The sequence below is a fragment of the Thrips palmi genome, unplaced genomic scaffold, assembly GCF_012932325.1.
Source record: "Thrips palmi isolate BJ-2018 unplaced genomic scaffold, TpBJ-2018v1 HiC_scaffold_11, whole genome shotgun sequence".
NCBI lineage: Eukaryota > Metazoa > Arthropoda > Insecta > Thysanoptera > Thripidae > Thrips > Thrips palmi.
In genome coordinates this window covers 4,548,961-4,573,269 of record NW_023144622.1, presented here as the reverse complement: position 1 = coordinate 4,573,269, position 24,309 = coordinate 4,548,961, and the positions used below count along the sequence as shown (strand labels likewise).

The window sequence follows — 24,309 nt, the reverse complement described above, 5'->3', positions numbered from 1 at the left end:
GTTCCAAAGTTAGTTGCTCTTGACTTTTGCCGGCGGTGCGAAATAATGTTTTAAAACAAGCCTGAGAGATAATGGAAAATGAGATCACTCATCTGGTTGCAGGTGGTGAGGGGCACACGTCGCGCCCGGCCGGTCTTTCGGCGCGCGCTCGCGCACAGCGGAGGCATCAACCGCATTCAATTTTAATAAATCATGAAGCGTATCGCAGGCGCGCTGTCAGGGCGGGAAGGAGAGGCTGTTCCATTAGAACCGATGGGAGAGCGGCCGCCATTTCTTCCAGCAATATGAAGTGCTCCATCAACACTCTGTCAACGTGTCAGCGAGACGCCGTGACGCCGTGGCCTCGGCCCGAGCCACGCCGTAGCCGTGCAGGGCGGCGGATTTAATGGAATGAGCCTGGAGGGTGTCAACGGGAGGAAGGCCTTGGAGGGCGCGGGGGGAGGGTATCACAGCAAGGGTCTCACGGGCAGGAAGTGTCCGAGGGCGTAGGGCACAGCGGGATTCAATTGGTTCAGGGGGTTGGCCCTGCCGGCAGTACGAGGGGTGCTCACATTGATTCTTCTCTGGCATGTCGGGAGAGTCAACATCATCATTCAAAGCGCCCGATAAGCATTCCAGAGTAGGCAACACGCTCCCGGTGATCGATTCATGAGGGGTCGCCTGCAACGGCCGGGCGGGCGTGTTAGACGTTCGACCCATTGCTTTTCCACCCAACGCGTGACTCCAAGGCATCGCGCTGGAAAATTTGGCCCCGGGCCGGTAAATCAGACCGTGACAACCCCTCCCCGAGTCGCTGGAAAAAGAGATATAACCGCCTCCATCCCCCGCGGCCCCGCGCCGCCGCCATCTCCTCCGGCCGTTCCGAGTGGAGCCGAGCGCGGTCCCTCGGAGGCAGTAACTTTCATTATCAGCAGTCAGGGATATTGCTTCCGAATCCCGGCCACCGTAAGGCCGAAAGGCCCCAACTTGGGGCCAAACACCTGCAGGCCAGGCAGGGCCAGGCACGGCCAGCCAGCGCCACAGATAAGATTGGCTGCCCAGGCAGAGGGCGCCAGAGTTTCGCTTGTCGCGGAGGAGCGCGAAACACCGAGGCTAATTTCACAATAAAATGCACAGAAAAAACTCGCAAAAAATCCTGAGCAGCAAAACAAACAAGTCGTAAATTTGAGGGAAAAGTAGCGCTGCATGCTAAGAGTGGGAGAGGGGAACGAGGAGGGCAAACACCGACGGCAATGAAAAGTGTCACCATGAAGAACGACCAGCTTTGCGTGTAAATACTGCAAATGCTGCCCCTTTTTTGCCCCTTTCATTCCATCTCTAAAGACCCCAATCTGCTCCAGGGGCACGCCAAGGAGTGGGACAACGTCAACGCGTCCCGCAGTGAGGCCAGTGTGAGAGAGACAGACATCAGTCGGGTGTGAGGGGGGTGAGGTAGGAATTCGCCGGGGTGTGTGATTTTCGCGTTCCGGGGCCTCCAAACCACTCTCGGCAGACTTGGTCCCAAACAGTGCTTGCCTCTCTCTTGCACCCCCACTGCGCGCCCCATGAGGGCGAGAGAGACGGAGAGAGTGGCGGCAGCAAGGCGCGCTCCACAAACATGCCTTCCATTACCAGGACCATCACGCCAGCCCGACATAGCGCCAATCCCAATATGAATCGCAACCAGCCATTCAGTGCACTAGCAACAATAACGCAATAACGCGTGTCGAATCTCAGTGTGTTGTGTGTGTGTCATCGCGCGGCGTCGACAGCGCGATTCATATTCAGCAGGCAGCCATTGCAAAGGGCAGCACGCGCATGCCAGCCCACATCTGGTTTGATTGTGTTCCCTCTTTCCGTGTGTGTGGTTGTGTTTGTGCTGGGGGGTTGGGGTGTTGGCACGACCTCGCGTGAGTGAGTAGCTGTGTGTGTGTGTGTGTGTGTGTGTGTGTGTGTGTGTGCGGGTTCCAACGCAATTGAGCCCTGATACCTGCCGCCCTCCGCGAGGCGACAACAACAGACAACAAAAACTTTAATTACCTCACGCAATTGGCGCGCGTACGCAGGATGGGGTGGGCGTGGCGGGGTGGGGCGGGCGGGGTCAGCGCTTGCTTCCCATTAAAACTTTGCCCCCCCTCCCCGTTTTTTGTGTTTCCGTCCTTCGGCATCCCTCCGTGCCGACATGCGCGCCGCCAAAGTTGGCCGATAAAGGGCCGATTCGAGGGCGGCTGTTATTCCTGCTGCTAAGCACGTGCCGGACCAGCGACGCCCCGCCCCGCCCCACCTCGGCACGCCCCGCCCCGCCCCGCCACGTCCCGCCCAGACGCATTTCGCGGTTTATCGAGGTGCGCGGGTGTAAACCGGAGGCCCTGCTTGGAACGTGCGAGGGCGCCGAGAGGCGGAGGAGAAGAAGAAGAAGAAGAAGAAGAAGAAGAAGAAGAAGAAGAAGAAGAAGAAGAAGAGAAAGAAGAAGAAGAAGAAGAAGAAGGGCGACGACGGAGTAGGTGGTCCCTTCCGGCTTGGGCGCAGCAACGAGTCTAATAAAGGCGAAAAGGTCAAAGGGACCGAAGGAAGACGCGCGGGCGCACTCACTCCTCCGCCACGTCCGAGAGGAGAGGGCTCAGGAGAGAAACAAACACACACACACACACACACACACACACACACACACACACACCTTGCTTGGCATGCAGCGGGCGGCCAATCTCGGCCGTAGAATAGTCCACGTCAGCTTGCTGCAGGCCGAGCGAGGCCCAAGGAAGGCCCGGGGCAGGGCAGGGCGTAGCGAGGTCCTGCAGGGCGAGCGGGGAACAGCCCAAGCCCGGCCGGGCCAGGCTCGAAAGGAAGCAGCGCGCGAGGACCAACTCGATTATCGAGGCATCGAGCCCGCCAGCCCAACGCCAGCCCGCCCCCGGGATTAAATCCGTGTCTAAAACTTGGACGGCGCAACAAAGCAACAAAAGGCGAGGGGAGAGGGGAGGAGGGGGCACGGAGCAACAGGGAAAGTAATTTACTCTTGATGTGTTCCCGGGCAAGGTTCACCTTTGTGGCCGCGGCGCCGGGATACGGTTCCTGGTGCGTCTGTACACGTGTATGCGCACGTGTGTGTGTGTGTGTGTGTGTGTGTGTGTGTGTGTGTGTGTGCATGTGAACCGTGCGTGTGAATGTGTATGGATGCCACATGCAAATGTAAATCTCTTTGGGTCGCTTCAGTTCCACCTAGCGCTTTGCGAGCCGAAATGATAACCCTTGCGCTGCAATTTTACTTTTTAAATTCATTTTATTAATTTTTTTTGTTTTTCCTTTTTTAGTGTTATTTGTACTGGACGTGGTGGGTGCCGACGGCCGCGGAGACCTAAGGCAGCCGCTGTTTGAAGACGTCTCTGAAGGCCGCCAGTCGCCGCACCGTGGCCTCTGAGGAACAAGAGCACAGGTTGGCCGAATGTAGTCAGTTAGATCGCCCGATCAAAGAGTCACGCTGCGATTGGTCCGCCGTGACCGTGTGGCGGCGTGCGCAGCCAATCAGGGCGCGGCTTTGACGCCGTACCGTGCAGCTCGGCGATGCTGGGCTGGGTGCCGCCCAGGTCGCTGGGTAGACAGTCTCGGGGGATCTCCGCGTGGAGCGCCGAGTAGTCCTTGCCGGGGTGCACGCGAAGCTGCGGAGCAGTGCCGGTTAGTCCTTCGTCTTGAGGCTGTTTCAAGGTCATCTGACGTCATCCGGACCCACCTTGTCCCTGTCTTCCTTCTTGCCGATGTGGCTCATCATCTTCAAGCCCTTGTCGACGAAGGACGAACAGTGCACCAGATGCATGGTGCTCTGCTTCAGGGGGAGTGCTTCCTGACAACAGCGCCGCGTAGCCAAGTCACACGTGCCACTCGACAAAACGTTGGCAGTGTACTATATCTCAAGTGAGCATGGCGGTCGGTTGGAAGCCCGGGCGAGCATACCTGTGTGTAATTGCTAAACTTTTGCGGAAGGGACCAGCCGAACTTCATGAAGTGGGAGAAGCTGGCCTGGCCCATGTCGTGCACCACCACCAGGCCGTCCAGGGTGGGCTCCGTCAGGAAGATGGTCTCCATCACCATGAGCAGCGCCTTGCACACGTCCGCGAACACGTAGTTGGAGGTGCTGGACGTCTGCAGCGAGTTCACCAGGACGCGGCAGTTCTGCGGCGTCTTTCGGGGCACGAGTGCCACCAGACTGACCAAAAGAAGATATGCTCATTGAAAACAGACTGGAATTTCAGCAGTGTGGCAGGTCAACACTCTTGGCCGCTGAGTAATCGCACAGCGAAAATGTCTGCACTCGGCCGCGTCGCCTGGCCGCGCCGTTGATTAGGCCTTCAGATAGTGGGGTCGAAAGCAGAGGCATCCACTCCACCGTAAAGCCACGGAACGGAGAGCCAGAGGCGGGAGCACCGAGTGCTGCCTGAACCGGGGCGTCCCACAGTGGGCCAGAAGACCAGTGGAGGCGGTCCAAATTCCGGACGCGTTTTGAGCGCCGGATTCGGTAAGCAGGGCTTGAACCGAACGTGTGACCCCACCAATGGATTCCTCGTTCGGAGAGCAATCCATTGGTGGGTCACACGTTTGGTTCGAGGCCCATTTAGCGACGCTGAAGCTCAAAACGCGTCTAGAGTTTTGACCCCCTCCACCGGCCATCCGGCCCACTGTGCGTCCCTAACCACCATCCAGGCCATCCAGGCACTTACATCACATCCAAGATGGACCTCATGTTGGAGAGCTCCGTGTCCCAGCCGGAAAACAGCTCCGGGGTGTTCTTCCGGCACGCGTGGAACTCCGTGACGCACTTCTTGGCCCTGTCCAAGTCATAGTCGCAGCTGTGCGCGAATTTCACGAGTTCGTCCTCTGCGTGGCGAGACCGACAAAAAGGTGAGAAAGACAGTCGAGGCGGAGGCGTGGCGCGGAAAAGGCGTCGTCGCCTCGCACGCACGCGCGGCACGCGAAGCACGCCAAGCACGCCAAGCACGCACCCTCCACTGTCGGCAGCTGCTGCCGCCGGCACCACGCCGCCAGGTCGCGCACCACGGCCAGCTTGGAGGCGGCGACCACGGCGACCGCGGCCGGCCCGGGGATGGCCTCCACGCCGGGCAGGCCCCAGGAATCGCGCGCCGCATCACCGCCGCCATCGGCGGGCTCGGCTCTGGGCATGGCGATGGACCGATACGACGACCACGCCACTGCCAAGGCACTGCCAAGACACTGCCAACTGGGGGCCGCCGCGCCGCGGTCGCCTAGACCAGCGAGCCACGCTATCAGCAATCATCGAGGAGAGGAGGGGGGGGGGGGAGACGCGCTGCTGCAAAGTCCGCGGTGTAGGGTTCCGCATCGAGGGTCCCCGTCGTCCCGGCCTCGCCGCCACGGCCCTCCAGGGAGCGGGACGGCACCGCACCCGGCAAAGTACCGGCCCGGACTTATTCGGAACCAATTTCACTTCGTCCAACAATTAAGTGCTTCCATTTAGCACTCCCGATGGCCAACTTTGACACTTTGCTTTTTATCGCGGGTCGTGCCCGTCCCGGTGGCGGGGGGACGATTCCTTGCCGTCCATTTCTCCGCAATCGAGCGCGAGACGAGCCCACTGTGACCCGCCAGGACCGGGCAGTGCACCAAGGGGTGTTCGCAGCAGTGTGGGAGTGGGGCCCGCAAATATTAGCAGTGCGTCGCCGCGGGCTCCCAAGTCGGCCAGCCAGTTATTGCAGCGCGGCTCGGGCAAAACTATGTTAGTCACGTGTGAGTTTTACTGCGCCAAAGTACGAGAGAAGGCAGCCCCGCCGCGCTCCACTCGGGTGGAGCCGTCGGCCACGAAGAGGGCCTTCGTGAAAATAAAGTTGTTGGGTTTTTTAAGCTGCAGAAATAGGTTTGGACTTGTGAAATTTAGTGTCAGCAGAGGAAACTTCATGAACAATATCTTCACAAGCCGGTGCGATCCATCCGACTAGATTCCGGCATTTCGCGAGGCCAAGGGACTCGGCTTTCCTCCTTACTCGACGAGTCCCTGCACGGGCGAGCCTACCGCCTCGTAGCCCTTGCAAGTCACAGACGCCCTTGGCCGTGAGTCGTGAGGTTAGGCTCGAGCCAGGGCCACCCAGGGCCTCGCCAACTAACAGCATTAGTGGTCGGCGGGGGTGGGGGAGGGGGCAGGGGGCCCCGCCGCATCGCTGTGGTCCGAGCCGAGCGGGTCCGGGCCCCCGACAGCACCGCTGGCACCGCACGCCCGCGACGCCTCTCCATAGAAACGCCCAAACCCAAAGTGCTGCGGCCGGCTTAGCCCGGTCTGCGCCGCTGCGCCTTCGGGCCTCGGGGTAGGCCACCCTTCGGACGCGGTGAGCCGAGCCGAGCCGAGCCGAGCCGAGCCGAGCCGAGCCGAGCCCGGCCGCAGGCTGACTGTGCCCCCTCCACCGCAAGAGCCCCCGGCGGGTAGGCAACACCCCACTGCCAACGCGCGGCCGCTCGACGGGACTGCCTACCTCACAGGCGCTCGGCATCACCATTACCATTAAGGGCTAGACCACACATGAGAGAGACAGAGCGACGACTCTCGGAATCAGCGCGCAGTCCACTCGGCAAACTCCACGCAACACGGAATTGTGTCGCTTTTGCGCAGCGCGCCGCTAATGGGACAGTCGAAGCAATCTTTTCCATCCGGCGACGCGAGAGAGAGAGAGAGAGAGAGAGAGAGAGAGAGAGAGAGAGAGAGAGAGAGAGAGAGGAGAGAGAGACGGTCGATCCCGCGGCGAGCTAATGAGCGTGACAGAGAGGGGAAAGGTGATTAATGGACGACAATTATCAGGTACTTCGCGATCCAATACGGGGGATGTCGCGCAGGGGGAGGGCCGATAAAAAAACAACAACAAAAAAGAGAGAGAGAAAAAAGCGCATGAAAAACGGGAGGGAAGATAAACGATGGCAAACGGATTGCGATGGTGGGAAACGGGAGCAACACAACAACGGGGTGGAATCTATCGGGGAGCGCGAGACGACGCGGCGACTCTACCGGCGGACAGAACCGAAAAACCCGAAAGACGGTGAAAAGAACAGCATCCCCCTCTTCCGTTCCACGTGCCCGCCCGTGCAGCGCAACACAAAGCAACAACAAAAACAAGAATTGGCGAATGGGACACTACCGCTATACAAAACAACAAAAACACATTATTCGCACCAAGTCTCCGCGGCGCATCAGGACACCGTTGCACGCCGCCACATAGGGACAAAGTACGTGTGTGTGTGTGTGTGTGTGTGTGTGTGACTACTTTACGGGCGGCGTTTTATTAGGTACAAAACAGGACAAAGGGCCGTACGTCCGAAGCGAGGGTCGAGCCAGAGGTCGCGCCACGGCACTGGAAGCACACTAGGATGACGACGACGATGACGACGTCCAAGACGACGGAAAAATGACCGCGGCAGTGAGCGACCTCTCAAAATCCCGCGGCGCGGCGGCATAGACTGATTCCGAGAATCGTCGCTCTGTCTCTCTCGCACTCTCGGGGCGTTTCGGATGGGTGCGAGAGAGACAGAGTGACGAAAACGACTCTTGGAATCCGTCTGCAAGGTAAAGGCAGCAAAACAGAGTGGGAGGGGAGGGGGGAATTCGCGCGGGAAACTACGGTCGCATGGCAATCTCGAGCCGACCATCGTCGCGTGAGAAGCGAGTAAGTAAATGCCACTCTGGCGAGTTGGCCCGAGACTGGGCCCGCGCGGCCTGCCCGCACGGTGGGCCAGAAGAAACGGTGGAGGCGGCCGAAATTCTAGACGCGTTTTGAGCTCCAGGGTCGCTAAGTCGGACTCGAACCGAACGTGTGACCCCACCAATGGATTCCTCGTTCGGAGAGCAATCCATCGGTGGGGTCACACGTTCGACTCTGGAGCTCAAAACGCGTCGAGAGGTTTGGCCGCCCCCACTGTGCACCCGCACGGCGTCGAGGGCCGCTAAGCAGCGTTCCCGAGCAAAGGCTTTTCCGCCGTGGCGAGCGCACACTGTGCGGACGCGGGAATCCCCCCCCCCTCCTCCCTCCTGGCCATCGTCGTGTTCATACCGATCCAGACAGATGCTCGGAATATGCTCACCGCCCCCCTACCCCTTCCCTTCAGCCCCGCAGGGCACTTTCATCATCACGAGGGGGATATGGCAAGTTTGGGATCGCCTATCCAAGTGTTGTTAGGGTCACAGCAGTGCGCGGCGGGGCGGCGGGGCCTCACACCCCCACACCGTAAGACCGCAGGGACCGACCGGGGGGCCAGGGGGTGGGGGAGGGGAGGGGGAAAGAAAGCCAATTTGTCTTGTTGCCACGCCCAGCCCGTCGCGGTGGTGCCGGCGAGAGCCCTGGTGGTGCCGCCCTGGTGGTGCCGCCCTGTCGATACCCGCAACTTGTCCTTCGCATGCAGAAGGGCAAGGGCGTCATAGCGGCGACCCACTGTAGGGCCCGGTCCCAATGAAGGGGGGTTCGTTCCGTTCGGCCCGCCAGGGCTGTCCTGCCACTACACTGGGCGAAGGCGAGGACACACTCTCAAGACCCGTCAGAGCCTTTTCTTCGTAATAGAGCGAGACAAAAGGCACCTGTCTGTGTAAGTGAGAGAGAGAGAGCGAGAGAGAGAGAAGAGAGCGAAAAAGGAGACGGGGAGAAAAGGGGTGCGGCTTGCGCGCATGGTTTGAGACGCGTCCAGTGGCCAATAACGGAATTCCACAACCCCACTCGGGGCCCTACTCGGCCCGGAGGGTCGCACTAGACCCGGCCGAGAGCGGCCTGGAGAGCGGCCTGGAGAGCGGGGCGGCGGCAGGGAGCACCCTCAGCTCCCTGGACCGTCCCTGGAGACTGCGGGGCACCACAGTGCGTGCCGTCGGCGTGCCGCGTTACACGCCCAGCAAAACGGCCTCTCTCTCTCTCTCTTTCTCTCTCTCTCTCTCTCTCTCTCTCTCTCTCTCTCTCTCTCTCTCTCTCTCTCTCTCTCGCACCTACGCGGATAGCCTCGCAAAATCGCTCTGCTGGAGAAATGCAATGGAACCTTGCCAGGTCAGCCTCCAGAAAGAAAGCTCCGGCCCACTGGAACACAGTGTCAAAACAAAATTGGCTTCCTTCTTTCTTTGTCTTTTTTTGGCTGAGTGCGGGTCATATTTTGCAAGCGTTATTGGGTGCGGCAGTGTGGGGTGGGGGTGGGGCACAGGATATTACGTTTTTTAAATGAAACCACTCGGACAGGGCGGTTCCGAGGCCGGCCCTCCCTCTCGGCCGTTTCGCCTGAAATGATACGAAAACGGCCCCTCGGAACAACGGCCCCGTAATCTGCGCCTGTTTATGTTTACAACTGCCCCGCCGCGCCACCCCCGCCAAGGTCCGAGCGGCTACTGCAGGGGGCGGGGCGGGGCGTGGCGTGGCGGGGCGGGGCGGGGCGGGGCGGGGCGGGGCGGGCCGAGCGCTCTCCAGGGCCTCGTCTTCCCGGAGCCTCGGGCTCGTGTTCGGCCGGGGTCCGTCCCGTCCGGACACAGGCGATCCGTCAAGACGGTGTCGAGTAAGCCGCCGAGGTGGCGGGGGTAAAGACAAATAAAGCAAGGCCACTAAAAATGACGGATATAAAAAAAAACCTACAACAAAACAACGACAAAAATGCGACGGTGTCACGCGCACCTACAGTACCCCCACTGCAGCGCCGCGTCCCGCGACACAAAGTAGAATGCAAAACGCGTCCTCAATAAAAAGAGACAGGCAGGGGCGGGGGGTGCGCGTCGATACATTGCCGGGCAGTAGTGTGGTGATAGCCCCGTCCCTTCGCGTCCCTTGTCCTGGGGTCCCTTGTCCTGGGGTCCCATCCCTTCCGCACGCACCAAGGCATCTGGCCGGTCTTTCCGATTGTTTCGTGTCATCCCCTGGCTAGTGGGTGCCCCCCCCACCCTTTCATCCGCAATCGAATTGCAGGGACCGGTTCGCAGTACATCCCTGGCATCCCAAAGGACCCTCCCCCTCCCCCTTTTTCCAGTGGTGGCGCCATCAAAAACAAAGCGCGCCGCTTCAGCTCATTGGATTACCATTACCACCACACCGCGCGCGGAAACCGCCACGCAACGGCCGACACTTCGTTTCCGAAAAAAAAATAAACTAAAAACGCGAGCAGCGAGTGGCGAAATAACACTTTGTCGGCAGTTGCCGGCGGGGGCGCTAGTGGCAGTGGCGTGGCGCGCGGTGCACCGCCTTCATAATGCAGCAGCACCCCCACTGGCCTTTAGCCGCACACGGTGTGCTCGCATCTGCGGTCCGGCCCCGCCAGCTTCCAGTCCCTTCCGGAGTCGATGTCTCGCCGCGCTGGTCGAACAGGACGCAGCCCCCCCCCCCCTCTCTGTACTGTTTTGCCGGCACTTTAAGGCGGTTATCGAACACTGGCCGAGGCGGTGGCTGGACACACAATGCAGGGCTTGCCGTGTTTCCAGCGGGCGCTCTGTCTCTCTCGCACTCACGGGGCGTGTCGTAAGGGTGCGAGAGAGACAGAGCGACGAGGCCTGTGCAGGTGGAAGGAAAGTCGCGACGCAAGCCACACATTGTCACGACGGAAAGGTCAGGCAGGCAAGCGTCCCTCTGTCTCTCTCGCACCTACACGGGACGCCCCACGAGTGCGAGAGAGACAGAGCGACGTACACGACTCTCAGTCTGCACTAGCAGCAGCAGCAGCGCGGAAAAACGGAGCCATCTCGCCGCGCTCTTTCGCCTCACACTTCATCGTTAATTTCTCATGCGCATTTCGCTCATTTCGCATGCGCGCATGTCAGTGCCGCGTCAGTGTGTGTGTGTGTGTGTGTGCGTGTGTGTGAGTGCCGTGTGTGTGTGTGTATGCGTGAGCGTGTGTGTGCGCGCGTCGCCGCAGCAGTTCCTTCCCAGGGCGGTATGTCACCTCAGGCACGCTTGCGCACAAAAGAAGAGAGTAAACTTGGATTTGCGGCGGCGGCCGTGGCAGGGCGGGCTGCTGCCGAAAGTCCCTTCGTCGCTCTGTCTCTCTCGCACTCGCGGGGCGTGCCGCAGGGGTGCGAGAGAGACAGAGCGGAGCGACAGGGTGGAGGCGACCCGCAGGCAGGACTCGCCTGGCCGGGCGAGCAGTTCATGAATCTCCTGGTCGACTAAAATGAGATGTTTTACGGCCCCAGCTGCGGCGACTTGCTAGCGCTCCCTGCCACGCGGGGAGGCAGGGCGGAGGCGCACAGTGGGCCAGACGACCGGTGGAGGCGACCAGAACTCTACACTCGTTTTGAGCTCCAGAGTCGCTAAGCAGGACTCGAACCGAAAGTGTGACCACCAATGGATTTCTCTCCGAACAAGGAATCCATTGGTGGGGTCACACGTTCAGTTCGTGCCTCATTTAGCGACTCTGGAGCTCAAAACGCGTCAAGAGTTTCGTCCTCTTCAACCGGTCTTCTGGCCCACTGTGAGGCGTGCGGAAAAAACACGCGGAAAAGAGAGTGTGCCGGGCCAGTGACGCAGCCCTACGTGTCTAACAATAAAGCCTGTTGCGACGTACGTAATCCCGCGTGCCCCTTGCAGGCCCTCAAGGGCAAGGGCCCGCCCCCCCCCGCCCCGCCCCGCCCTGCGCGACAGAGACAGCGCGACCGCCAGTATTTTTAGACCCCGGACGACCGGCAGACCGGCAGACAGAGACAGCGACAGCGGGGGGAGGAAATGAACCCGTCAATACAAGGGCGGGGGGAAGTCGCTAGGGCGAGAGGTACCGCCAAAAGGAAGAAGAAGGAGTAGAATTTTAGAGAGATAACAGCGGCATAATAGTGAGAATCAGCTAGCCGCCGCGGGGTCGGTCGTCTGGGCCTGGAAAAAAAGGTGGCAGACGGGGGCCGTATTGTTCCCAGTGCGGGGACCCGGGCTGCCCTGGGCTGACAAGCGACAGCGCAAACCACTCCACTCCACCTCCTCCCTCCTGCCACCGCATTCTTCACGCCCCACCCCGCCCCGCCATGTGTTGCTGCTGCACTTTGGCGACTACTCCGGCAGCACAGAGGCTGCATCCATCAGGGCAACGCCTACGCCATCACCGCGCCGCGTCATCACCGTGCCGCCGAGCTCGCGCCGACAGCCCGCCGACGACGGCAGGCCGACGAACAGGTCGCCGACGACAGGCCGCCGACGAACAGACCGCCACCCCAGCAAACAACTCCGTGTTTCGCATAACACTAAAAAGATACTGAACATTAAAAAGTCAAGTGTGCAAACAATTAAGTTTCTGTGCCCCCGTCGATATGACCGCACTGCGGCGGACATTGTAGCGGTGCGGGCCAGCGGACACGCCCACCAATGTTCTGTCTCTCTCGCACTCGTAGGGCGTCCCGCGTGGGTGCGAGAGAGAGAGAGAATCCAGTCCAACGCCCCGTATGCCTGATGACGTTTAATTGGCGCAGGGTAATGGGGGTCGCGTGACGCGCCGGCCGAGCCCCTCGGGGTGGGGTGGGGTGGGGCGGGGCGGGGCGTACCACCACCAGGACGTCCCCGGCAGCACACCAACACCGTGTCAACCCCACGGACAGCCAGGCGGGCTGCACACGCCACTGCAAACGGCACAGCATGCGGGTTGCCTACCCGTCAGCCTGACAGCGCCCCCCCTCCGCCCGCCTGTCTGTCTGTCTGTCCGTCGTGGCGCCGTGGGGATGCACACAAACAGAGCAGCCACACCTGACACGAGCCGGAACGGACGGACGGACGGGCGGGGTGACGCTGCGTCTACTACACACAGGCAGGTCGCGGTGTGTCGGTACACTGGTACACTGCAGACACTCGACCACTTTATTCAAGTTGTTGTTCTCAAATTCATTATTTTTTGCAGTGGCTGGGCCGTGTGGCCAAGCGTGACATCACACTGCGACTAATCCAGCGGCTGGACCCTGGACCGCGCCATTCCGTTCCGGTGGGCGGACGCGGACGCCGCGCCAGTCCCGTTGTCGTCGTCGGGGGGCGTCCTTTAATTGCGGCAACATCACACAGTGGGCCGGAAGACCGGCGCAGGCGGCCAAAATTCCGGACGCGTTCTGAGCTCCAGAGTCGCTAAACAGGCCTCGAACCGACCGTGTGACCCCACCAATGGATCGCTCTCCGCACGAGGAATCCATTGGTGGGGTCACACGCTCGGTTCGAGTCCTCTTTAGCGACTCGGCAGCTCAAAACGTGTCCCGAATTTCGGTCTTCTGGCCCACTGTGCACCAGCGCCGGCGTCCGCTTGACCCGGGTGGGCGAAAAGTTGGCCACGACGTGACCGCATGCGGTGCACACCGCGACCAAGCGCGGCGACGACCACACGCCCAAATTTCCGGTTGCGGCGATGCTGACTCGGTAAACAATTCGCGAGGGACCGATGGCGCTGTTGACGGCGAGGACGTCAGCCCGGCCCTTTCCGAGCGGCGTCGCTCCGTCTCTCTCGCACGCGCCGCCCGCCCCGTGAGTGCGAGAGAGACAGAGCGACGAGAGCGGAGTTCGGAATCGCCCTGCGCAGCCCGGCGGCGCGTCATTCACGGGGAAACCTCGATTATCGACGTCGCTCCGTCCGTTCCCAGCGTCGTCCTGCCTCACTCACACCCACACGGCACGCTCCGCGAGTGCGAGAGAGACAGCGCGACGGAAACGACTCTCGGAACGACGCTAGCTGCCCTCGCCTCGCCAGCTGCACAGAGTGGTGCAAACAGCGTTCGCACTCGCTTCTCGTTACGCGCGCGGCCCGTTTTCCATTTCTTTCGTCTTTTCTTTCCTTATTTTCTTTTTCTTATTGATTGGCGCGGCGTGGTCGTCACGCGCCGCCAAGGGCGCCAAGCCACCTGCGCACACGGACACACAGACACAGACACACACATAGACACACACGAGTACGCCGGAAGACTGCGTGCGTCATTTCGGGGAAAGTGGAACCCGATACAGGCACAATAAACGCGCACACATACTGCACCACTGCAACAACAACAAAAAAAAGGTTAGGGGTTGAAAAGTCGGGTGAAACGCGGAGTTTGATTTTTCGGGAATCCCGTGCGAGACGCGACACGCCCCGCGGGCATTCCAAATTCCTGGAGAGTTTCCAGCGGCTGGAATGCCTGCAGGCGCCTGGCAGGTGTGTCACACACTGTGTGTCACACACTGTGTGGCAGGTGTGTCCGCCGCCTGGATCGACGCGCAAGCCCCACAAGCCCCGCAAGCCGCAGACCACGACGACGGGGACGCCCCCGCCCCGCCCCGCCCCGCCCCGCCCCGACTGGACCGGCATTCGGGCATGCTGCTGGCTGCCGGCTCCCGAGTTCGGCGTTCGGCCGCCGAGTCGCTTTGATTTGATCGGCGAGGGTCGGTCAGCTGAATCTAGTGACGCAGCAGGTCGCTGGTGCCTGGTCACCACCTGCCGAGCCCCGCCCCGCCCCGCCCCGCCCCGCCCCGCCGCGGCGACCGCCTCCGCGGAATACCGATTGCGAGCCAGCCAGCCGGGCGACTCGGACACAGTAGGACTCCCCCGAGAGTTAAGGGTACCCAAGGACAAAGGGGATGGCCCAGGCCGGCCTGCGGGTGCGAGAGAGACAGTCGCACTAAGCCCTCGTCGGCTCCACTGTAATAACAACGGCCCACTCCAGACGGTCCTCGTCATGTGCACCGACCCGGCGACCTTCTCACCATCAATTTCGGGGTGGAGGCAAGTTTGGGAGGGGGGGGGGAGACCGCGGGGGGCTGAGGATTCGAAGGGCACACTGGCAAGAAAGGGTAAAGGGCCTGGCTTCCCTTTTCCTGACAGTCGCTCAAGAAACCTGTAGGGCCAGCTGAGGTATGCACAAACAAAAAATCACGTCGTTTGGTAGTGCTTTCTAATCCTTTCTTTTCAGCAAGTGGAAAACGTTCGCGACGCGCTCCAGAGATGCAGATAACGCAAGGTGAGGGAGCGTGGGGTTGGATCACCAAGGCGACGGCGACGGCACCCTTGTTGACGCGTTTTTACCGTGTACATCCCCTGCCGTCGGCCGTTGTGATTCGTTCCGTTTCCACCGCCATATCCGGCCATCCAGCCGCCACTTGCCGCCCCGTTTCCGAGCGCGATGACGCGTCTAGTCCGGGCCGGGCGGGGCCATAGGCTGGGCCATAGGCTGGGCCGCCAAAGCCCCACAGACAGCGGAGCGTGGCCGAGCGTAGCGGAGCCAAAATAGCGAAAACCAGAGTGCCTCGGTAGAGGAAATTGAAATCCGTTGCCGGCGACATGGGGGCGGGCGGGGCGCCGCCGGGGTGGGCGGGCGGACGGACAGACAGAGACACCCGGACGGAGGGACTGGGCGACGGAAAAAGGGACAGCCAGAAGGACGACCTCCGCGCCCTTCCCGCCCCCTCGGCCCGCCCGGCCCCAGCGGTGCGCGGTGGCAAAAGCGGCGTCTGATGAGTTCCATCCTCGGAAATGGCCCTTGCCTCTGCGCGGCCACGCGGCCACGCGGCCAGGGGGTCCTTAGACGCTCCCTTTCGTGCGACGTGACCTGGGGCCCTTAGAGGGCCGAGGGGGCGGGGCCGGGCGGGGCGGGGCGGCCCTTAGGGGAGGCGAGGGACAGCGGGCGACACGCGCCGGCCAGCCATCGTGCGAGACAAAAGTGCGAAAAAAAAAACTGATCATGTCAAAATCACATGCAGTTTATGCACCGGCTCCTGCAGGGACACGCATCACTAGAAAACGAATGGCCACCTCGTTGTGGCGATTTTTCACTCAAAACAACAACCCCTTTCTCGGCAAATCAAGTCCGCGTCTTTTCCATCTCTTTCATTTTGAAGTTGTTGTTGTTTTTTTTGGCGCGACGCGCTTCCGGCCAGTGATCGACTGACTCGTTCCGCCGATTTGCGAATTGGCCGCGGCGTGGCGTGGCGGGGCCTGGCGGGGCGTGGCGTGACGGCGCGTGTCCTTAGAGGCGGCCTTCGACGCGGCGCCCTGTATTTGCCTTTCCTCGCCGAGCCGACTGGACGGCGGTCAAGAAAAGGGGGGGGGGGGGGGGGTAGCTCGATGGGGGTAGTAAAGGGGGCGGGGGCTAATTCTCTTCTGATGAAGACGTAGTACGCGGGGGCGTCCGGCAGAGGCTCGGAGAGAAATTGTTTTTTCGCGTGGCGAGGCCGTCCGCCCGCCCCGCCCCGCCCCGCCCCGCCCCGCCCCGCCCCCCCCCGCGAAAGGGCGCGCCACCCCTTCCCTTCCCAGCAGGCCAGCGGCGGCGGCGGCTCGACTCCGCACAGTGCACCTCCGTCCCCCTCGCACCGCAACGCGACGCGCCGCGAGTGCGAGAGAGACGGAGAGGCACTGGTTCGGCGGCCATCCGGGCCACCCCTCCGAAGCAAGGCAAAGCAGCCTTGCTTGCCATTCGGGCTGCACCGTGTTTCTTCCCGGGAAAATATTGCTCGCGCATTAAGGTGGCGCGCCGGACCGTGGAGGGAGAGAAAGAGAGAGAGAGGGAGGGAGGGGGAGGGAGGGGGGAGGGCCGTAATTAGGGTGAGGGGGATGGTTAATGAGTCCGGTGGCGGTGAGGTGGCCGAAACAAATCGGCCTAGCATCACGGTATTCAAGGCGCCGCTCGCCACCCCGGGGCACCCCGTCGCTCTGTCTCTCTCGAACCTATAGGGGACGCGCGACCAATGGCGGGCCGGGGCTAATACCGGCCGTCATGTAAGATTAGCGACACGAGCGACCAAAAAACAAAAACACGGAAAAAATAAAAACGCATAAAAACCGGAGGGGGAGGCAAGGCAGTAGCATCTAATCCAAATCTCCTGTCGGATTGCCCCGGCCGGGGCGGCTGACGCTGAAGCCCCTCTTCGAGTCCCTCTTCGAGTCCCTCGAGTCGGTCCGAGTTGGTCCCAGCCGTCCGTCCTCTCGCTCCACTGCCGCTTACCTGCAACAAAGAACGGAAAGTAAATTAGGACCGTTTCAGCGAAACATGCATAATACATTCATCCGGGTCGCTCCCCGGTTCCGGTTCAGTCCGCTGGTATTACTCTCGGGGCGGGCGACACAGACGACATTCCCATTTGATCCCATCCCCGTGCGCGTCCAGGCCGGCCGGGGCGGGCAGGCTGGCCGAGCGACGCTATTATCAATTCCAATATCTCATTCAAGCCGAAGGCTCCTGTTGTTGGCACCGACATATACTCGGTCCCCGTGCGACCGCCCGCCCCTCCGCGCACACACACTGTGGACACGTTTCCACATCGGCGGATATAACCACCCCTTCTGTGTGGCAATGAGAGAGGGGGGGGAGGGGGGCAAGCGGAGAGATCGTCCATCACGGACCCCCATGACGCGGCACGGTTCTTATCGGCCCGTCGTGCAAATAACGTTTCATGACGATTTGCACCACACAATGCACATGCTGTGCTCGGGGGCGGAGCGAGGCGGGGCGGGGCAAGTTTGGGGGAAGGGGGTAAAAATTTTACAAATTTAAAAAGAATGTGATAACCGGGCAAAAATAATAGGATATAAAACCATGCGCTGAACTAGAAATGATTTTTTTCCCACTTCGAAGTACATTTGGATTATTACGTATTCGGGTCAAAAAAAAAAAAATATAACACACAAAGTTTTTTTTTGTAAAAAGAAGTATAAACTAAAAACAAAAGTTTGAGAAAAATGTGGGCGCGCTGACAGTGTGCCAAACGAGCCAACAAAAGGCCTGTTCCGGCGCCCGCGGCCAATTCCTCGTCTCGTCTTCATCCTCGCCGCAGGCGGAGCGTCGTTACAAGGTCCGTCCCGTCGCGTCCAGGCCTCTCTCTCTCTCTCTCTCTCTCTCTCTCTCTCTCTCTCTCTCTCTCTCTCTCTCTCTCTCTCTCTCTCTCTCTCTCTCTCTCTCGACGACTCTCGGAATCAGTCTGCAGGCCCCGGGCTGGCCACCTCTGCCATAAAGACAACCGCCAAGACAAGTCCCCCAAATGAACCCCTTCCCCCCACCCCCCACAATAATGCGCTCGCAGCGCGGCCAGCGCGGCCATAGCGCGGTGCGGAAGGTACAAACCCACCGCACCGTGGCTTGCTTCCGCTGCCCACACTGTAGAAACAAGTCCGGCAGTGCCGACACCATCCACGGTCCCAATTCTAAACTCCACTGTGAAATTCACCCCGCAGGGCGCGCGAAACAACTTGGAAGTCCATCGGAATTCCGGACTCGGACGCGTTCCGGAGTGGTCCAGACAGCCTGGGAGTTAGGCAACCCTCCGGCAGGACTGCACGCGGCACTGCCTACCCGGCCGGGGGCTTCGGGGGAGGGTGGGCCGTCCCGTGGCGCAGCCCTGTCGGCAGGTTGCCTACCCTGGAGCTCCCAGGCGGCCGTCCAGGCTCCAGGCACGGCGGGGTGCAGTGCCGTGTGCAGTCGATCCATCAAGGCTCTCTCTCTCTCTCTCTCTCTCTCTCTCTCTCTCTCTCTCTCTCTCTCTCTCTCTCTCTCTCTCTCTCTCTCTCTCTCTCGCACACACTCACACACACACACTGCGCTCCGATTCAATTTCGTCCCGATCCAGGCCGCCGGCCTCACTGGAGAAGCATGGTGCTGGACGGGCACTGGAGCCCGCTGGAGTGAGTCGAGCCCGGCGAACGCAGCGACGTGGCGCCGAGACACCGCAGCGCATCATGCCTGTCTGTCGCTTGCGTCACTAGGAAGTAGCGGTAGTGGAGGCGGGGCGGGGCGGGGCGGGGCGGGGCGGGGCGGGACGCTTCATCTGGACCGCAGCACCGCTTCTGCCCGCTTTGACGAGCGAGCGCCACGCCCGACAGCAGAAGTTAGTTGAGCACCTCTCAAAGATATCTTCCCGCCCTCTCTCTCTCTCTCTCTCTCTCTCTCTCTCTCTCTCTCTCTCTCTCTCTCTCTCTCTCTCTCTCGCTTCCGCTCCCTTTCGCCAGTCAAGCGGTGCAGAGGGGCCTGATAGCGCGGGTTTGACACTTTGACAGAATTTACCCCACCGGGGGGCGGCATCGCCGCCACGCGAGCAGGGACCCCAGTGGTTTTCGAAGAGTGTCGCCCTCGTCGCTCCGTCTCTCTCGCACCCCCACGCGGGGGCGCGACGCCCCACGAGAGCGAGAGAGACGGAGCGAACCGCCTCCTTGCAAGGAGGTTTAGGGTTTCTCGCCGCGATGCCCGTGATTAATGACGGGTCGCTGTTTGCGGCTGGAGCGGCTGGAGGCTGGGCGGCGTGACCGGAGAGGCTTCCCTCTGGAAAGTCATGCGATCCTGGAAAAGCGGCCCCAAAAAGGGCAACGCAACGCCAGCCAACGCCACACGGGGGGCTGGAAAGAAGCCCGCCAAATTAACCACCAATCCGACACAACGGGCCCTCTCTCTCAGGCCCTCTCAGCGGGCGCAGGTTCGGCCCGCTGGCCTCGCAGTGCTTGGCAGTGAATGCGACCGTGGCCCCCCCCCCTCCAGCCTCCAGCTCCAGCCCGCCAGCTTCTCCAGCGCCGGTTTAAATGTACCGTGAAAGGCCGTGAGGACGGCGTGGCGGCAAAAGAGTGTTTAGCGCGTGTTAAAACCTAAAACCGGCACCGGACGGTCGCCGCACGTCGCTCCCCAGAGGCCCCGGCTCGCCGTCCCAGCGCGCCCCAGCGTGCCGCGGGGTCTTTTTTTTTCTTACCCCCTGCCCCCTTTTCCGCCCTGGAGCTGCTGAGCCCCGCATGTTCCAGTCTAATTAAAGGCGGCCCGTCGACATATTGCGTCCCGGAATAGACGGCCCACGCCTACGGGTGTCCGAACATGCCGTTCGCATAGGCGTGCGTGTGTGTGTGTGTGTGTGTGTGTGTGTGTTTGTGTGTGTTTGTGTGTGTGTGTGAGTGTCGTACACCGTTGAGGGCGCGTCTGATAAAATACAACGGGAACACTGGGGGGAAAATGCAAATGCCGGCAAATGCCGTTGAGAACAGCGCGCTGCGTTTCCGCGACAAAAGAAGGAAAATCCCTCGGGGGGGTTAATACATGGACGCACACACACACACACACACACACAGAGTGCTGCCGGTTCTATTCATTCCGACGTCAAGGGCCCTCCGCGTCCGGTCATACGGACGGACCGAGTTGAGCCGGTCGACCAAACGCCGCCGCGCTCGCGCACTCGGACAAATGGCAAATGCTGGCTCTCGCAACGCACACACACACACACACGCGCGCGCGCGCACACACACAGACACACACACAGCAGATGCCGGGACAAAAGACGCACGCATTGACTTTGCGGGTTGATTGTCATCGAAGCAGACTAGCGGAAAAGTGGTAAAACGGGAGAGGAAAAAAATAATGGGGAAAAGCACTATTTGAATGAAAATCTTTGCGAATTTCCAGAGATCTTGTTGGGAAAAAAAACTGAACTCTGATCTTTGAAAAATTCCAAGAGTGGATTTGCAAATTTATTTTTTGGCAGTGGGGGTAGCGTGAGTGTGGCCGGCTTTGCTTTTGGGTTCTATTTATCCACAATTTTCCGCAGCGCGCCATCATCGCGAGGCACGGATTAGGGGAAGGGGGGAGGGGGGAGGGGCTAGACCACCGAGGGGCCGAGGGTGGCGGTGTGGGCCCCCGGGGGCCCAGTGGTCGAAACAAAGCACTTCCGTGGCGTGCAGAGTGGAACCCGTGCACCCCTTCCCCTCCCCCCCTCTCCTCCCGAGCCGCGTGCAGTTTCGACTCCAGTGTTCGACCTCCCGGGGAACCGCGGGGAACCCCCACGGGCATGCCGTGGTGGTCGACACCGCCGGGCGAAGCCCAACGAGTCGAGCTCGGCTCGCATTACTGCCACCAATGACAACTTCTTTTTATTCTCTCTCTCCCCCCCTCTCTCGCCGCAGATGGGTGAATTTATTGAACGCAGGAAACAATACGCCACGTCCAATGGCCGGGGCGACTTTTTCGCCGAAACGAGCGATTCATTATTACGTCGGGAGGAGCAGCCGCGCCACTGGCAAAAAAAAAGAGAGAGAAAAAAGAGAGTGGAGTGGGGCGGCGAAAAATAAAAACGAAATTGTCGGATCACTCGTCAGCGGCAATAAATCGATAATTCCCATTTTCCATAAAGCTGCGCGGTGCGGTGCGGCTCGGCACGGCCCGGTCGCCACGGTGGTCGCGCCGCCCTCCTAAATCGAGTTTTGATTGCACACATCGCGCGGATTGGCAACGCTTTTTCGTTTTTTCGTTCCCCCCGAAGTCGTTTCCCCGAACCGCCAACCCCTCCCCGAACTTTTGCGGACTCTCATCGGGCAACACTGTCCCGATAATAATTACGCGGTGATGCGTGGGCCGCGGGCGGGAAATCTGAATTCGGCCGGGCGAGACGGAAAGAAGACTTCCTGCCTTCTTGAAACACAACGGCGTCGAACGCCTTTGTTCTTATTCTTCCACTCCTCATTCATCTATTTCCTTCCTTCCTTCCTTTTCCACTCCAGTGACCTGCGGCTGGCCCGCGGTGCTGGCACACCGAAAAACCTTAAAAAAAAAAAAAAAAAAAAAAGCCACACACGCGCAAAAAAAAGTTTAATTGAAACAAGAAAATGAAATAATTTGAAGCGTCGCCGGACCGCGCCCCGAGGCCCGTTCTAACTTTTTTCCAGAACTACAAGTTCTGATTAGTTCCAAAACAAACGGCAACTGGAAATAACCGGACCCGGCCCCCGTTATTGGCAGCTGCAGCGCCTACACAACAAAACCGCGGCCTGGAAAATAAAACCAGCGCGCGTAATCAGTGCTAATCGCACTTCGGCATCCCCCCCGAAAACTCGCGCCAAGAAAGCCCGGGTCGAACAGCGGGGAAAGGGCAAGTGAATGAGGAAAAGAAATTATGAAATAATGCCCCTTTCGGAGCGAGTATGGCGGTAGTAGACAGTGACCGGAAAAGAGACGGGGGGGGATACAGCGAGGAGAGAGAGAGAGAGAGAGAGAGAGAGAGGAGAGAGAGAGAGAGAGAGAGAGAGAGAGAGAGAGAGAGAGCACGCTGCGATTTTTTTTGTTTCGAAAGCGCGGCGCGTCTGTGCGCCTTTCCAATTAATTAGCACTGTAGTGCCATCGCATCGGTCAGCATCGCGGCGCCGGAAGTGGTTGGGGGGGGGGGGGGGGGGGGCGAAGGGTTGCACGCAAAGCGCCAGCGAATGGACAGGGACTATCGAGCAAAAGTCACAAACAAGGGCACCACCAGCAGGGCAACGCCATGGGGCACGGCCTAGCCGCGAAGCGCCAAACACTCTCCTTTCATTTATTTTCCGACTTTCGGGCCGCGCGGCGCGTTTTCAGGATTTTCCGTTTTCAGGCGCCGCCACGGAGGAGGAGGAAGAGGAGGAGTGCCCTGTGCGCTAATGGAAGGGAAGACATCGCCCCACGCGCGCGAAAACCCGGACAAAAAGCCTTCGACGAAAAAAAGTATAAAAAGGGTTTGATTTAAGCAAAACAGCTGCTGGACTGGGCGCAGACAAGTCGCGAGGACAGGGTCATGGTGGTATGGGAATCATGTTCATGACGAGGCACTTCTTCGGAGCACGTTTGGAGCAATAACCCTTTTTCTAAGTACCTTAGAAACAGCTCGTTTTTTTGCTGAGTTTTTTCCCCAGCTAGATTAGCGACAATTGGCACCGAATTTCCCACATCCTCTGGCCCTGGCGAGGGCCACTGCAAGGACGGCCCCAAGGCCACGGCGGCGACGGCCGGGCACCGCCAAGAACCGCCAGGAACCGCCGGCGACACGGCAGTCTTCATTTCGACGATGACGAGCCATTCTCCGCGGACCACTGCCTCCGCCGCCATCCGCCGCCACGACGGTCACGGACACGTGGCTCTGCCAGTGGCGTGGCATCCAGTGGCGTGGCAGCAGCCAGTGGCGTAGCCGCATCGAGGTGCATTAGCTCAGCTCGCGCGGCTCCGCGCTCCGCCAGTCGGTCTAGTGCGGCACTTGCAGGCTTCCAGACGACTAGTACTGCCATTGTTACACAAAGGCCATCGCCAGTTCGCCGCGCCGCCGCCAGAGCGCGCATTGCTGCCGCCACTGCCGCTGCAGCAGGACGAGACAAAAGCCATCATCCTCGTTACGCAAGCCAAACTGTTGCTGCCATTACTGTCTTGGGCCTCGCCGTGACGACAGCAGTAAGTGCGCCGCAAGCCTGCGCATGTGTGTGTGTGTGTGTGTGTGTGTGTGTGTGCGTGTGTTGTCAAGTCAGCTCAAAACGGGCGGCGCCAGTTATTCCCCGAAAACCGGCGCCGGCTGCTCGCCCAACGCGTTGCTGCAAATCGACCAATATCGGGCCGCTGCGGACGCCGCGCCGCCACGCCGCGCTCGCTGGACGCCAACGGGACCGAGGCCGGCGGGGCGGGGCGGGGCGGGGCGGGGCGGGGCGGGGCGGGGCTGGACAGCCTGGAACGATAATCCGATTACTAGGAAGCACCGCGAGGCTAAACGGCGCGCGGTGCACCGTAGGAAAAAGGGCTGCCTGCCAGCCGGCCTGTCCACAGTGGGCCGAGACCGGTGGGGCCGGCCAAAACTCCAGACGTGTTTTGAGCTGAGTCGCTAAATGGGGCCGGAACCGAACGTGTGACCCCACCAATAGATAGCTCTCCGAACGAGGAATCCATTGGTGGGGTCACACGATCGGTTCGAGTCCCGTTTAGCGACTCTGGAGCTCAAAACGCGTCTGGAGTTTTGGCCGTCTCCGCCGGTCCCTCGGGCCGCCTGGGAGGTAGGCACGCCCGTGGCGTGGCCGTGCGTGGCGGCACGGCCAAAGCCTGCCTCCCAGGCGGCCCGCCGTTGCCGTCCGCACGGCTGGCGACAACTTGGGGGACGACGGTGGCGACGCAACAGCGCGGCGATCGTCCACCGTCCGCATCGTGCCACGCACGCTGACGAAAACGGAAAACACCGTTCCCGAAATTCCCGAAATCTGGAGGAAAAATGCCTCTGATCATCGGTCAATTCCACGACGATTTTGATGTGCGTATCCAGCAGGTACACAACAAATAAAACTGTGAAAATTTCACCTCAAACGCGCCTTTTAGGACTGTCCAATTTATTTCGAGCCGTGGAACTCTGCGGACGAAAAGAGGAAAAGTGGCGTTTCGGGGAAGCGGGCCTGCGGGGTGGGGCCCCAGGCCGCCATTTTCATTCCGTCCCCAGATTGATCAGCTTGCTGATCAGAGCGAAGCCAAGCGACGCCGGCCGAGCGCCACCGCATCAAAGGCAGGCAGGGCGGGCACGGCGGGCACGGCAGCCAACCTGCCACAAAGACGGGCATTATGTCGGCAAAACCAGCGGGAAACACGATCGCCAGTTCCATCCATCCTTCCCTCCCTTCTCTCCCCTTTTTTTTGCCCTTTTCCCCTGCTTCCGTCCGCCCAAG

At 60.5% G+C, this 24,309-nt stretch overlaps 2 protein-coding genes across 2 annotated transcripts in view; both read right to left on the bottom strand.

Moving 5' to 3' along the window:
• LOC117639690 (beta-1,3-galactosyltransferase 5-like) overlaps positions 1–24,309 on the bottom strand; it is a 67,017-nt gene that overhangs the window by 28,690 nt on the left and 14,018 nt on the right. The gene's annotated exons all lie outside the window — the stretch shown is intronic.
• LOC117639257 (alpha-tocopherol transfer protein-like) lies at positions 3,290–5,189 on the bottom strand. The gene is made up of 6 exons (XM_034374746.1): positions 4,974–5,189; positions 4,692–4,848; positions 3,928–4,180; positions 3,707–3,817; positions 3,527–3,635; positions 3,290–3,393 (listed from the first exon to the last, which is right to left on the bottom strand). The coding sequence occupies exons 1-6, from the start codon at positions 5,149–5,151 to the stop codon at positions 3,335–3,337; spliced, it is 867 nt and encodes a 288-aa protein (XP_034230637.1). The 5' UTR covers positions 5,152–5,189; the 3' UTR covers positions 3,290–3,334.

Bases quoted from the DNA above. Each gene is read 5' to 3' on its own strand.
- LOC117639257 (XM_034374746.1), bottom strand. From the start codon at position 5,151: ATGCCCAGAGCCGAGCCCGCCGATGGCGGCGGTGATGCGGCGCGCGAT. The intron at 4,849-4,973 runs GTGCGTGCTTGG...CTCGCCACGCAG, and splicing joins GCAGCTGCCGACAGTGGAGG to AGGACGAACTCGTGAAATTC. The intron at 3,394-3,526 runs GTACGGCGTCAA...CTTGTTCCTCAG, and splicing joins CAGCATCGCCGAGCTGCACG to AGGCCACGGTGCGGCGACTG.